The 15,175-nt window shown below is 35.4% G+C and overlaps 1 protein-coding gene across 1 annotated transcript in view; it reads right to left on the bottom strand.

The window, feature by feature from the left end:
* Positions 1–8,243, bottom strand: part of LOC132705865 (uncharacterized) — a 29,393-nt gene extending 21,150 nt beyond the window's left edge. The window contains exons 1-4 of the mRNA XM_060676802.1: positions 8,065–8,243; positions 7,923–7,993; positions 7,381–7,522; positions 6,203–6,291 (exon numbers count right to left, since the gene is read on the bottom strand). Coding sequence (XP_060532785.1) covers positions 6,203–6,291; positions 7,381–7,522; positions 7,923–7,993; positions 8,065–8,091 — 329 coding nt within the window. The 5' untranslated portion in view covers positions 8,092–8,243. The remainder of the gene's footprint in view (positions 1–6,202; positions 6,292–7,380; positions 7,523–7,922; positions 7,994–8,064) is intronic.
* Positions 8,244–15,175: the final 6,932 nt, after the last annotated feature.

Genomic DNA, 15,175 nt, shown 5'->3' with positions numbered 1-15,175 from the left:
ATTTTAGAACTAATTTATAATTTCACCAAAATTGTTAGTATTGTTGTAAGATTGAAGGAATGCAGACTGTCCGTATATACATGGTGTGCCGAAACTAGCTGTAACAACGTATCTTACGGCCAAAATAAGCCCTTGTGTTGGAAAACCCTCAAGCAGCCATTTTTCTATAAATCTTCAAGAAACTTTTTGTTTTGAACACCTCAATACAACAAACTCACTTGGTATTTTTAAGACGATAAGATATAAGACAGGTTTATAACAGAATCACGTGGAAAACACCCTTAAGCAGCATTCTATGCCTTTATTAAAAAAAAAATACCAAATATGTAGTAGTAGTAGTAAACAGCGAAGAACCAACCGTAACATTCAACAAACATTGAAATTAAGTTTGATAAAATATTATATTTGTATCTAAACTTTTTTCCATCTTTATTCCCTATAAGGAGCCGATAAACTAATTAATTCCAGGTGCATTTATAAAAGTTGAAGCCCGCAGCGAGTTTTATCAGTTTGTCTGTCTTTAATTGTCCGAAATCCGGACCGAGACATTTAAAACCACCGGTTTATAAATTCAAAGGAAATTCTCTCTCGCCACTTACAGGCGGGACACGGTGAAATGACTTACGAAGCGCGTAGTTAAGCGTGGCTGATGTCTAATTGCCTACTGACCTGCTTAACTTTATGGTAAAAATGTCGGTTACTGGTTCACACATTTCATCGGAAAAGCCCGGCTACCGCTCCGACTCTCCTTTACGGTTAGAACGATATACTGTTGAACAAAAAAATACCCATAATTTTGAAGCTTGCTGAATTTGTACAAAAAATTACCTATGTAGGTTCTACCTTTGAAAAATGATTGGTGCACAAAGAAAAATTAAAGCAGAAAAACAAGATTTTCTTAAATTCTCGGTAATCGTGAGAGCACGATAATGGTATAAAGTATGCAAAAATTATATTGAAAATTAACAGAGAAAATTTTTTAGATGCATCTCTCACAAAGAAAATCATAACTTAATACCCCAAGATTTAAACGCCCTAAAAACATTGGACGATCGAAGAGTGGTCACTGATATTCTTTTCTTGCACACAATTTTAAATGGCCGTGCGAAATATTGTAAATAAATAAATTTAAAACGGTCTCCTTTGGATTTTTTTTCCCGGCCTCGATAAAAAACAACTGTCGAAAGCAGACGACATTTTCTCGTCGCAACTTTTACTCGCCTACAAGTTGACGTTATCAAGTTATAAGTACGACGTTTCGGTTTTCTGGTTTACTAAACAATACCGCCTTAAAATTGATACAGATTGAAAACAGATAAGGATATCACAAAATAGTCATAAAGTCTATGGTATTGTAAAAAAAACTAATATTTACGAAAATTTATTTCGGGTTTTAAATTATTTTATTCATATTTTAGATTAGGATAAAGGTATTGAGACGGGGTTTTTATCATCCTTATGTTTGACTATCTACTCAATCGCACTTATCTCACTCGGCCCTTTTTACCGACACCATGTTTCGTAAAATCTATTAAGCCGTTTTGGAGTTATCGACTTTTATTTCCGCCCGAGTAAATAGTAAAAAATATTTAACAATAAAAACGCTGAATTTATCTCAGCTTTAAGACAACGTTCGTATCATTAATATAAGAAAGTTTCGGCGAATTTTTTTTTTCAAATTTCCCCTTGCTAGGACGCCCGGTACATTGATCGGGAGAGCTATCAACGGATATTCCGAGCATTTTGTAAATACGGACCACGTAAACGAATTCAAAATCCTTTGCTAATAAATACAAACCGATTCAAGGTGCAATAACCTTACACTGAACCCCACAAGCACATTTCGAACCCGTTTCACTCGGCCCTATCGTCCACGGACGCAAATTTCCAAACAAAACGCTAAGAAAGAACGTTTCATTAAAATCGCCAGGTCAATTCGCGACATCGGGCCGACTTTCACACGAACGAATAACCTCAAAACTTGACGCGAGTTTACCACGCACCGACTTCGGTGACATTTTCGCGGCTCGATCGAGAAAATTCACGCGTACACGTCCCCGCTGCTCGTTTAAAACAAAACGGAAAATATTCGCCGCCACAAAAACCACCTTGCGGAGTCGGTTTACAATTTACGGAGCGTTCGTTTCGCGCCGGCAACTGATCGGGAGCGAGACGGAATCACATCGGCCACACAATAATATCTCCCAGCGTTGCCACCGATCGAGGCTTTGTTCCCTGTATTTGCAGTAAATTTATTGGAAAAAATGACTATGCAATTAAATGCCAATTTCGGAAAATAAAAGTATCAACCAGGCAGAGCAGTTGTGCAAAAAGCTGTGTCTTAGCTACCACTTTTACATGCGCATTTCAAAACTGACAAACAAAATTCCTGTGCCATTTTGAAAGAAAAATAATACGCATATTTTTAAAAGTTAAGTGGTATTTGTTGGATATCGAATAGTTCGCTTTAGCTGTTTCGTCAACTGTTTTGTATTATTAAATCTGTTTTTATTAGTAAAAACTCTTGGGTTAATCAACCTTGTCTGTTTGAGCATGAAATTATTGCAAGCAATAAGAGAAAATTCGTGAAAATATCTTGCAAACATGCTTATATTATACAGGTCTTGTTTGAAAACTTTAAAGAAAAGTACTTTAAGAGTTGTATCGACATAACAGTTTCAATTTTCGTTTTGAGATAAGAACCAAGTAGTTTCGCAACTTCTAAGAGACCGCGTGGTTTTCCCCCATCCCCTGGAAGCAGCGAAAAGAGACGGCAACGTCGGCGTAACCGATCCCATCGACGGCTTGTGTTTTTGAGCTGGCGACCGTTGGGAGATTTCGATGCGACGTTGTCGTACTTACGAGCGATCCCGGATAAAAAGGAGCGAAAGGGGCGCCGCGACTAGCGAAATTTTCGAGAATTGAGTTGTGGCGCAAACACACGGCGATAACGTTTAATCTAAATCCCGCGCGGCAGGCAAACGCCGCCGTTGGAGGATTACCGTCGGGAAATTTGGCGTCGTCGGACGTCAAAACGAAAGTGTTGCGGCGCGAGGCGTGCGTCTCGATGAAGTTCAGGGCCGGACTCTGGGCGTTTATATCTTTTAAACGATCACCTTTTTTTCATTTTACTAAAATGCGTGTTTATTTATAAAAACACACTACACCAAATACGGACGCCGAAATCGCAATAGTTATGTCAGAATAAATAATTAAACAACAACAACAAACAAAGCAAAATGCGCGACAACCATTTCAAGCATCTGTCATTGATTTCTTACCAAATTTGTCTCGTTAACCTAGCTTTTTAAGTGTTTAATGTTCAATTTTTGTGTTTATTATCGGAACTACTCGAAACTATATTTATAGTGAAACTGTGAAAAATCCAGGTGAAATTTTCATTCTTAAAACGGCTAAAAGCGTGTGCCAGCCTATAATATTTTGTGTTACATACATACCTAAACATAAAAAATATCTAGTTACTAATTTTATTTAGATATAATGCACTACCTAGTAAAAGTATTAATTAGGTGCCTCCTTTAAAATTTTTTATGATAAATATAATGATTCAAACGTTTTGAATCTATCCCCGTTGGCCGATTTTTTCTATCTATATCTATTTTTTTTATATTTAGAGATTTTGTTTTTTTTTTCAATTTTTTCGTTCGTCAACGTTACAAAAAGTAAATATACATACAAAATGAGTTTCAGAGAGTTGTAAGAGAAAGGAAGGAAGTGCCGAAGGTGATTTTTATGGTAGTACATAAGCGCATGCGCAGTATTCATTGTGACACTACAACAGTTCAGTGAAAACTTGTCGTTTAATTGTTTACCTTTTATATCAAATATTTTGGTAAGTTTTGCATAAAGTTCATGCTCTCCACATTGGATTTAAGTATTTGATGTGTAGTTTGAGTATTTTTTTTTAAAGTAGAATTAATAAATATAAAATAGAAGTTTGAAAGTTGTTTTAAAATTAATTTTATGTGATTTTAGGTTACAAAATGCCACGGACTTGTAAAAATTCCTCAGATTATTTTTGCTACATTTGTGGGGAATACATACTAAAAACACTGGTTAAAACAGCTTATAAGCTATATTTTGGATTTTCTATCGATGAGCGAGATAAAAGCTGGTTGCCAAAAGTATGCTGCAATAGCTGCTCAAGAACGTTGAGACGTTGGCTTGAAGAAAGTCACAAATCCATGCCGTTTTCAATGCCAATGATTTGGAGTGAGCCTCAAAATCATGAGAATGATTGTTGTTTCTGCATGACATCTACACGAGGATTCTCGAAAAAAAATAAAGATAAGATTGTTTATCCGAACGTCCTATCTGCATCTTCACGTCCATCTACAGAACCTCATTTACTTGAACAAGGCGACTTAAATGATCTTGTTAGAGACTTGGGACTTTTAAAATCTAAGGCACAGTTACTCGGATCAAGGTTAAAACAGTGGAATCTATTGGTTAAAAGTACCAGAGTTTCATATAATCGTACGAGGCAAGAAAGTTTTACAAGTTACTTCTCCAAAGAAGATGATTTGGTATATTGTAATGATGCTACAGGGCTTCTTCAAGAACTAAGTTTTCCAGAAGATTCTAGTGAATGGAGACTTTTTATTGATGCTTCAAAAATGAGCTTGAAAGCAGTTCTACTTCATAATGGTAATAAATACCCATACCCCATTGCACATGCTACAAGCATGAAAGAAAATTATGTAAACCTTGAGGTATTACTTGAGAAAATTAAATATTCTCAACACCTATGGAATATTTGTGCTGATTTAAAAGTTGTCGCTATACTGACTGGACTACAAGGAGGATATACAAAATTTTGCTGTTTTCTTTGTGAGTGGGATAGCCGCGCCAGAGACAAACATTACAAAGTAAAAACCTGGCCATCAAGAAAAAGTTTGACTCCTGGACTTAAAAATCTTTCTCATAAACCGTTAGTGCCATGCGAGAAAATTTTTCTGCCACCCCTTCACATAAAGTTGGGACTCATAAAAAAATTTGCGAAAGGTATGAATAAAGATGGTGCAGGTTTTCAATACTCAAAAACAAAATTTCCTCGAATCAGTGACGCGAAATTGAAGGAAGGAACTTTTGTAGGTCCGCAGATACGTGAGCTCAAGTTGAGCAAAGCAGAAAAAAGAGTTTGGGTAGCGTTTGTGGAGGTGTGTCATAATTTTCTTGAGAACGCAAAAAGTGACGACTATCAACAAATCATTCGGGAGCTACTTTCTGCTTATAAACCTTTAGGATGCAATATGTCACTCAAGATCCATTTTTTAGACTCGTATTTAGATTTCTTTCCTGAAAATCTTGGAGCTGTATCAGATGAGCATGGTGAAAGGTTTCATCAGGACGTAATGCAAATTGAAAAACGCTACAATGGAAAATGGTCAGCAGCAATGCTTGCCGATTTCTGTTGGTCAATTCACCGAGAAACTCCAATGGAATCTATGAATTCTATCACTCCATAATGAAATAACTGACGATATTTATTAGTTTTGTTAATATAATTTAGGATTTTTTACTGTAAAACTCAAGCCGCCACATTTGTTTATTTACTTATAATAATTTATACTTTAAATTAAAAAACTCAGATTCGGTGTTTAGAGCATAAAATAAGATGAATTCATGCATGAAAACACGAAGGAGAGAAACAAAAATTTTTTTGCAGTGATTTTTTTGTTTCACATTGCGGACGGTATCGATAATCATGTAAAGTTTAAACTAATGGGTGGTAAAAAACCAATGAAACCTCTTGTAGTTCCTCACATTTTTAATTGCCAGGCGGATAAAAAAAGAACATTTTCAGTTCCTGCAAGAGCAGCAGCAGGGCAAATGCTACATTATCAGAAATACTACAAATTAGTATCAGTTAGTATGGTATTTTCTATATCTATATATATCAACTATGCGCAAATTGTCCTTTTATCGGCCATTTTCAGTCTTTTAATAGAACCGCCAAACACCAAATCAGGCAAAACAAAACGAAACTTTCTCCGAAAATTACTATCGATGGGTATTAATTACGTGTTATTTCGATGTCTGCATACGCGGGCCAACATAAATACAATGCATTGTGAAAATATTAAATTCGCGATAAATTTTATTCAGAAAATTTGCTAGATTAGGCGCATTGAAACTGCGATTTCCGGTAAATGGGATTTTGTTGCCCATAAAAAATTACCTTTGAAGCGAAACGGCACTGCTCGGTCTAGTCCGTGAAGGTTTGGTATCGATCCACGATTGACGTGTCAAAAATTTAGGTTGTTTTCTCTGGAATCCAAACAAAAAAAATGAAAGGTGCGATCAATATACAGGGTATTACAGGGTGTTAAATATCAATAATTAAGGGTGCGATTTTCGTATCCATTTTAAAAAGAAAACTTCATGTGACCATATGTCCAAAACGTCTTAACTTTTGTAATAGCACACATAGATATTTTAATGAAATTTGGCACGCATGTACTATGTATCAAGAGGCATTATTTAGTGTACCACTTTAAAATACACCACTGGTAGGAGTACGGATTTTCCCATGTCTATTTTGGCAAACACTGATGGTACGCCACTGATTTATCTTCAAATAAAAACTATTTTTACAATTCCCAAAAGAAATTTAATTTCTTGTTTTTTTTTTTATTCTTATGAACAAATAACCGGTTAAATCGAGAACTTTTTTTTGTGAAACATAAACTATGCATCTAACAAGACATGTGCTTTTTGGTTACCTTCAGAAAAAAAAAATTACCAGACTCTTCCTTTACTTTTACGGTTTTAATGACATAACGTAACATCCTAACAACAAGATGAATGAACGATTAAATTTATTTAATTTATTGAAGTTTACGTTAAAGTATTTTAATGAAACAGGGAGAAGAGGTTTTCATTTTTGTTACTACCGTACATCGGATTGAAATAAATCATAAAATTAAATTTCTTTAGACATGATTGGAAGTTGTAAGAATAATGCTTGTCTCCGTACTTACTGACATTCGATTAGAAAACACCCTGTTTTTTTTTCTGAAAGATCTTACAAAAATCTTTTATTTTTAATAATTTGCGATTTATTTGACCTTTTCCATATACTCTACCCTTCTTTCTGCCTAAGATTACTACTATAGCATTAGTCCGGCAGTGACAAAACGACATTGTCAAATTTTTACCTGACAACTCGCGATTTTTTTAATTAAAATGTTCCAAATATATTCGTTTGTCTTAGCCATCCTGCAGCATCGAATTAAAAGTCGAATATGCGTGTGAGCGTGAAAACTAGTATTTTTTAGAAAAATTAAAATATTGGAAAACTGTTAAGTGTCGGTATGAATCGTTCTTAATAAAAAAGAGTGATAAAGAAGTTCATACATCGATTCCTATGCTTCCTCGACGACTCCTTTGCGTGACATTCTCGTTCCTGGTGTTTCCCGGGTCCCGTTGCGTGACGGGCTTTCTGGTGCTCTTTTTTCTTATCTCGGCGTGAGCACTGCCTGTCGATTGCCTCGGCTGGCTGCAAAAGAAGGCATGATACAATGATATTGTAATATATATGTAAATTAATAAGGTTCCCTACATCTTTAAGTCAGAAACTCGGAAGGGTATCAAGAAAAGTTAAATGGAAACCGTAGTTTTTGCCGCAGAAATGAGTTAAAGCAAATAACTTAAAATACCTTCTCGTCCTTCTTGAGGCATGTTGTAAGTGAATTAAAAAATTGAAAATAACGTAGAAGAAAAAGTATTTAAGGCGTATTTCTTTTTATCTGGAAACGCCACACATAGAAAATACGTCGTAAAAAAATATAATTACCCACAGTTGACAATTGACTAATAATGGCATCCTAAACCCACAAAAATTATGAAGTTATTAAAAAAAAATCTATACAACATTGTTAATAAAAAAAATTGTCTACCTGTCAATATTGGAGGCAATTTGTTTCTCTTTCAGTTTTTTTCGGTCTCGCGGATGTTTGATACTGTCTTTCTGCAACAAAATATTAAATTATAGTTCCGATTAACTTGGTCGACTAAAGTTCCGGTAAATGTAAAAATTACCTTCTCAAAGATATCGAGGAAACCCATGCTGCCATTTCACGCGTTCGCGTCTCAGCAAGGAGTTTTAAAATTGAGACCAGCTCGTAACTTTATCAACGTCTTTTATCTTATCTCCGGGGTAAACAAGAAAGGATATAAAACTATAAATTTGGACAAACACGCGATCTCTGTGTGAGTCAGGCAAGAATACAGTTGGCCAAAGGGGGGCAAAATCAAAATTTTACGAAATAAAAGTTATTAACACGGCTTTAACATTGCGGCAAACGCAAAAGACTTGGTGGTAACAACAGTGCCAGCTGAGTTGTACTATTTTAGGCTCTGCCTTACTGAAATGTTGGCGATCCAAATAGCTAACGCAGTTCTAAATACAGCCACGCGGAAAATGTCAAACTAGGAGCAACCGAACCGTCCATGCTTTTAGTTTGGGATTTGACGGCAAACGTTGCTTCTTTTTGTCTCCTTATTTTTTGGTTTGATTTGATTTGAATGTAGCGGACCTTGTGAAAAATCTTCTCATACTTATAAATGCCTTTCTGGCTTGTTCGATGAGGCATCTTGCTTTGGTGTTCTGCATTCCACCTGTTGATTTGCGGCTTTCGACAGGGCTCGCGTATTTTGGGGTTATTTTCAATGTTTTTTCTGTAAATTTTCGAAAGAAAATAATGGAAAAGAGGAAAGCCTGCAAGCGAACACCAAGGAAAAAAACATGGACTAAAATTTTGTCCGTATTGACGGAATAGGCCATTATCCTATTGAAAAACACCATAAAAATCCACCACGTAGATATGAAAAAAATTGTGCAAGATGTACAACTGCCTTAAAGTTAACTATTCATAAAATTTGATTAGACCTTTTTCTGGGCTTCTAATTTTTATCTCTTAATTGGCCCTCAAAGGGTTTCAACTGATAAAATGATATTAGATAACCTCTTTTACCATTAACAGACCCTGTATTATCAGAAATTATATTTTTAAAGTTGCGAATTGCGAACGTTAGTAACAAAAAACGAAAAAGTTAAAAAGTTAAATAAATATTGCGACATTCTATGACCCGTTAGTTTTGAAACATCCGGTAAGGTAAGGGAAAACGGATGTTCCTAAAAATTAAAAAAAAAAAATAAGTAAATTTGAGTTTCTAAGAGGACGCGATTGGCACATTGAATTGTAAAACTCGTTTTCTGCATAACTCCCTTATATTAACGGTACCTAGAGTGAATACTGTTTGCCTTTACTGAGACAGCCGGTATGTTGAAAATTTGGTACTCCCTGTATATACACTCGCGTTTTTGCAAATTTCGGCGAGTATTTGAAATCTTAAATATCAAAAATTTTTCAAATTTATTCGTTGGAATCGATAAGGGGACGCTTATTTATCGTGAACCTCTAAACCGACCTGCCCTAGAACGGTAACGTCAATTTTTATTTAAATGGAATACCGCTCATTATATTCCGCAAAGATGGTTATCGGTAATTACGAGTTCACCCGTATATGCGCATTTAATGAAGCTTGTGATTCGGTACGTGCCATTATTAGTTAAATTACGTACGGTGGGACCATAGGCGAGAATCGATTCATCAATCCCGCGTGACTGAAAACAATAACGTAACAGCTACAGCAAATAGCGAAATATATAGCTCTTTTTCTCTCTCTCTCTCTCTATTTTCAATTATTGTCGGGAAATAAAGCGAATGTATATGTTTTAATTTTTAAAACCCGGTATATATTTTATATTTGCTCACAACGCGCGAATTTCAAGTGCCCATCTTAATACCACTTTTAAGATCCCCACCTGGCTCACCCGACTTATCGATATTAGATTTTTTTTGTGAAGATACAAAATATATACCGTCCAGTAGCAAACAATGGACGATTTGAGAAATGATGAGCAAAAAAACGAAGGAAACTGAACTTTTCTTAAATGCGAACAGGGCACCAGCCAAAATTTGTGTTAATTTAAATAGAAGTTTTCATCCGACATAAATATTTGAATGTTCGGCTAGAATTTATTTATGCATAACGGTAACAAATATCCGGCATTTTCTATCACGCACTCGATCCCGTATCAAGTTGGACTATTACGTTTCGTACCTGAGCCGGTGGTTTGATCATAATATATGTAAGGTACCACTCGTAGTGATACGTACCAGACCGGTTTTAATCCCATTGAAAATGTGGTAAGCGTATCCGTGTCACTTCCGATACTTGAAAACCATCGAAACCGATAACCACTTCTGTGAAATCCGCGGCAAGTCAAAATATTGATACTTATTGAATTTAAGGCATAGCAATCGATGTCATCCAAATATAAATTTAATTTTGAAATGGCTCAGTAGCTACGACCAGTGTAGTCGCATAATTGTCATAATAACCTTTTTGTTTACTAAACAGAGTGAATATCGCGCATGTAATGAAGTCAAGAGAACTCGACAAGAACTTTAAGACTTGTTAAGGCAAAATTCTCAATACAAAGAAAAAAAAAATAAAACAAAAAATTAAATGTTTATGCACAAGCATCGACACAGGTATCGTATTGAAGTTTTACATTTAATTTAATGCATCCAAAATGTGAATTTCAAAAATCTTTGTTGATACTACATTCTCTTAAGTTAATTGCATGGTATCGGCCGAAAATATTTTATTTTAGACTGCCCCAACTTAGAATTAAATACAAAAATTAAAAAGCAAGTACGACAAAATAAAATATTTTTAATTTTAAACGCACGAAATGTTGAATTTTTTCCCCGAAAGCATTGCGAAGCGCCTCTCGCTTACGATGTCACGCATTTAAAAAAAATGTCGATCCAATAGTGAAATATTAAGTAATTTTTTGCCCATAACCATATTTTACTGCATTGTAATGATCTGCGAAACAACATGGCCGTTCTGTTCCTAAGGACAGTCAGAAATACGGATATTCCGATACTAGTAAATACGAGTAGGTACTCGATACTTTTGATTCGATACCAAGTATTTATAGCATCGAATCAATCTTGCCATACTTGCTCGGTATCGAAACAAAAGTATTTGGTATCAAATCGAATCAGCCTCACCATTAAAAAAAAAAACCGAACGCATCAGACAAACATAATCTCTATCTGATCTGTGGTGACACGTTGTCTCGCGCCAGCCAAGCCGAACTCGTCCGACTTCACTCGACTGAGCCCGAACCAAACGCGAGAAAGACGTCCGCCCTTATTTTTTTTCATTGTCAACCATCATAAATTATCAAACATACAAGAGATTGCTTACGAATAATTTTATTTATTTTTATCATCGACTTATTGTTACAATGTTATCATGGAGTTTTTTGTTTAAAGTACGTGCTTAACGTGACGCAAACCTTTATAATAAAAGTTTTCTTTTCCTCCTTAATTTTGTTTTAATTATTGTCCTTCAAAAAAAAATAATTAAGTGCTTTAGGAGTACTTATTTGAGTAGTATTGAAAAAAGATTTGAGTATTATCGAAATGAGTAGGTATCGATACTTTGATGGTATCGTAACATCCCTAGTCAGAAAATCCATTGACTTGAATATGAACCAGAAACCTTAATATTATTTACTTTTTCTGTGAAAATTGTTGTTTTCGTTCACCCTGTATACATTTCCTCACAACTTTGGAAAGCAAGGCGATAACGAACTTTACTCCTTACCGCCTCAACGTTTTAATATACGCATAGAAGAGTGTATACTTTTTGCCCTGTGGAAGGTAGCAGAAGTTATGAAAAATGAGTAAGCCTAATATTGTTCCAGACCTTTAACCTATTCGTTTGATGCCAGTTCTTTCTAATGTATTTGAAAAACTGATTCATAGGCAATTCTGTGACTACTTCACTAACCGTTTACCGAAACCACAATCAGGATTTCGCTACGGGTACACTACGCTTCCTGGTTAGCTCAAAGTTCTGGCTGACATTCTCGTAGCACCAAATGAGTTGGCAACATCGGCTTTGGTCCTGGTCACACAGATATCAACGCAGTGGAAGCCGCAAAAGGACTACATAAATGCTTCGAATCGCGCTTTGAATATTCAAATAATCATCGCTCGTAATTAAATCCGAATCTGCATTAACTTGGGTATAATCTTTGATAAAGAATTTAGATTAAATTTAGACTTAGACACCTCTCCAAAGTTCTTCTAGAGGCTTATATTCATTCCCCCAACATCTGATTATATGGAAGCAAAAATATCTTTAACTTGGTTTGGTCGTTTTGGTTAGTTTTGGTTACTATTTAAAACGGGATGCCCCTCATATTTAGCGAAACAAATGACTAGCGAATAATCGAAAATTAAGAAGATCACTTCCAAAAGCTGCGTCTTATATACACCGGTTAGACTGCTTAATAATAATCCACCGGAAAAATACCTGGAATGATTGATTCATAACTTTGTATGCATTGTATTTTTGTTTATTTTATTTAAATTGATGCGAGCTGAGATAGTTAAGGTAATGATAAATCGAGAACAATCATTATCAATCAATGAAACCAAACTAATCAAAAGTATTGGGTGTTTCACCACACACATAAAAATTATGTAGATGTCTAATTATACCTCAATCGTTCCAATTCTAATCCAAACGGCGATCCCGAAGTCACTCAACACACCCAGCAGACGCTTCTGCCTTCCTCTTATCCGTTACTACACCCGCTACCCCTCTAACGGCGCAGCTGCACCCTAATACACCCCTTCCACCCAAATCCCTACATGATGAAAGTTTGCGTTGGCTACATATGAATTCGGAAGGTCTCCGCCACTCTCACCGTATTTTATTAGATATCGGCGATTCGTTGCAATATTTCGTACGTTTGTTGAGTGGGTATTACTGGCGCCGCGACGCTTCCGCGTTTTCCGGGATTACTGCGAGGTAATAACATCGAATGCAACGCGCCGGTCTTTAAAGCGCTGTTGCCGGATCGGCTATTAATCTTCCGAGACGAGGTCATTTTTTTTCAAACGTAGAATAATTGTTTTGGTTTAGCCATAACAATTTCATGAATGAATTTCATTTAATTATGAATCATTAGCAAAAGATTTTGTTTAAAAATGGATAATCTTTTTAAAAATGTAAGAAATGTTCGTCTTCGTGGAAGTTTAATGAAGAAAGTTTGGGTTATTTTTGACACCTCTATTTGCGCGTCTGTGATGTCCAAATATCAATGGCATCTATGTGACTCGTAAATACGGGAGGCTGCAACGAAAAAAATAAAAAAATAGAAAAGGATGGAAAAGTCATGTCATAAAGGAACAAGCAAAGATGAGGCCCGTCAGTTGGCATCTTGTGCAAAGTTGGTCTATCAAAGATGGTTCGAGATTGACTCTTGAAAGAATAAATGGATGGATTATAAATGAACTTAACGCCAAGAACAGACTCGGAAGAAGCGACAACGCCGCATCCGCGCTGCCATGTGCCTTTCTAGCGGTCACGTGATGCAAACGTTAGGTTAATTGTTAATTCGGGGGGATCCGCTATTTCACAATAGCAAATGTAACCATTTGAAACGGGCGCGGAGGACCGACGGATGTGAAGAGAAAAAGAGAGAGAGAGAGGGAGAGAGAGATCAAAAAAGATCTTGAAAATGATGGCCGCGCGGGGTTATGAGAGCGTAGAAATTGGCATAATATTAATATTATGTTATATTGAGTCCGTTTTTTTTTTGTTCGTAATTAGAGTGAACCGCTTTCGCGGTCCCGCAACGCGGACGGTTAATTGGATTTCATGAGGGTAATTAAATTTTACTACCTTTTGTGTTTTTAGGAGCTCTAATGTGGCTTCCACGCGAAGAGAGTCCCGCAACCTGCATTTTATTTACTATTCGACGTTAGACGGTCAGGTAAATTCTATGGTAACAGTTATACAAATGAAAGTATCCGATAGGAAAAGCATTAATTTACATTAACAATTACGACGGTATATTGAAGAAAAAACATCAAAAGCTTGTCAGAATACTCAGAATTTGAGCGGAAAAAAAGCAAGCAAAAGAACAAAATATATGCGCGTTTAAATGTTATCAATATATGCGTTGAAATGAACAAAATATGCATTTTTATTACATGAAAAATTATGAACGTTAATGTTTTTTTAGATAATGCCAGAACTATTTCATTAAAATTGAACCCGTTCTTCAGAAATGTTATATTTTTTTACCTATACTACAGATCTATTTGAATAAATATAAATGACACAAAAAAAAAGATCGTAATAAAAGTATTTTATTCAGAAATACAGACATTGATACTTACACAGAGGGAAATACATTCGCCAGAAAAAACTGGAAGAAGGAATAAGAAAAACGATGTTAAGAAACATAGTTCCACGGAAAAAGTACCAAAAAAGGCAACGAAAGGTAACAAGAAAAAAGTCGATTGAAGTGGGAGAAGGCATCGATGTAATTATAATTTTTTTATTTTTAAATTTTAATTTTCCGATTCTTCACCCATTTTTTGCTTTTCCCTTACAAGTAAGAGAAAATTCTATTGGACAGAAAATTATCGTCGCGATCTACCTGCCCCTCAAATTTCAATCCCCTACGACCACTTTTAATTGCTGATTTCCACAGATTTTTTGAATTCTTGGCGAATGCCCCAGAATTGCTGTTTGCACCAATTTATTAACTTTATATTGAAGCAAGCTACGTAGTAATTGTTCTTTACTGAAAACAAATACAAATCTAGAACATGTATAAGATCTGTTAATTAATTTGGTTTTTAACTTTCAGTAGAATTACAATCCGACGTAATTTTAATTTAGTTAACAATTTTTAAATTTTAGAAGTAGGCAAGTTAAATAGTAATTGTACTTGGCTAAAATCAAATTAAATACACGAGAATATAATATTTTTGAAGAATAATTTTTTTCTCTAACGTGGTACGAAGTTTGAACCCCGTACGACCACTTTTAATGTTCCAATTTTCTTCGCCCTCTCTGCCTTTCCCTTAAGAGTTAGAGAAAAGTTTATTGGACAAAAAATGATCGTCTCGACGCGATTTACCTGGGCATTTTAAAACATTTTCTAAAAGTCACTTTTAGGGTAATGTGTAACAACATTTTGCATGCAAAAATTTATAGGACAAATAATGATCGCCTCGACGCGATCTACCTGCCTGCCAAA

This window comes from Cylas formicarius, unplaced genomic scaffold (genome assembly GCF_029955315.1).
Source record: "Cylas formicarius isolate icCylForm1 unplaced genomic scaffold, icCylForm1.1 PGA_scaffold_8__14_contigs__length_24414737, whole genome shotgun sequence".
Classification (NCBI taxonomy): domain Eukaryota; kingdom Metazoa; phylum Arthropoda; class Insecta; order Coleoptera; family Brentidae; genus Cylas; species Cylas formicarius.
The sequence above is the reverse complement of the archived record's forward strand: the minus strand, read 5'-3'. Positions and strand labels throughout refer to the sequence as shown.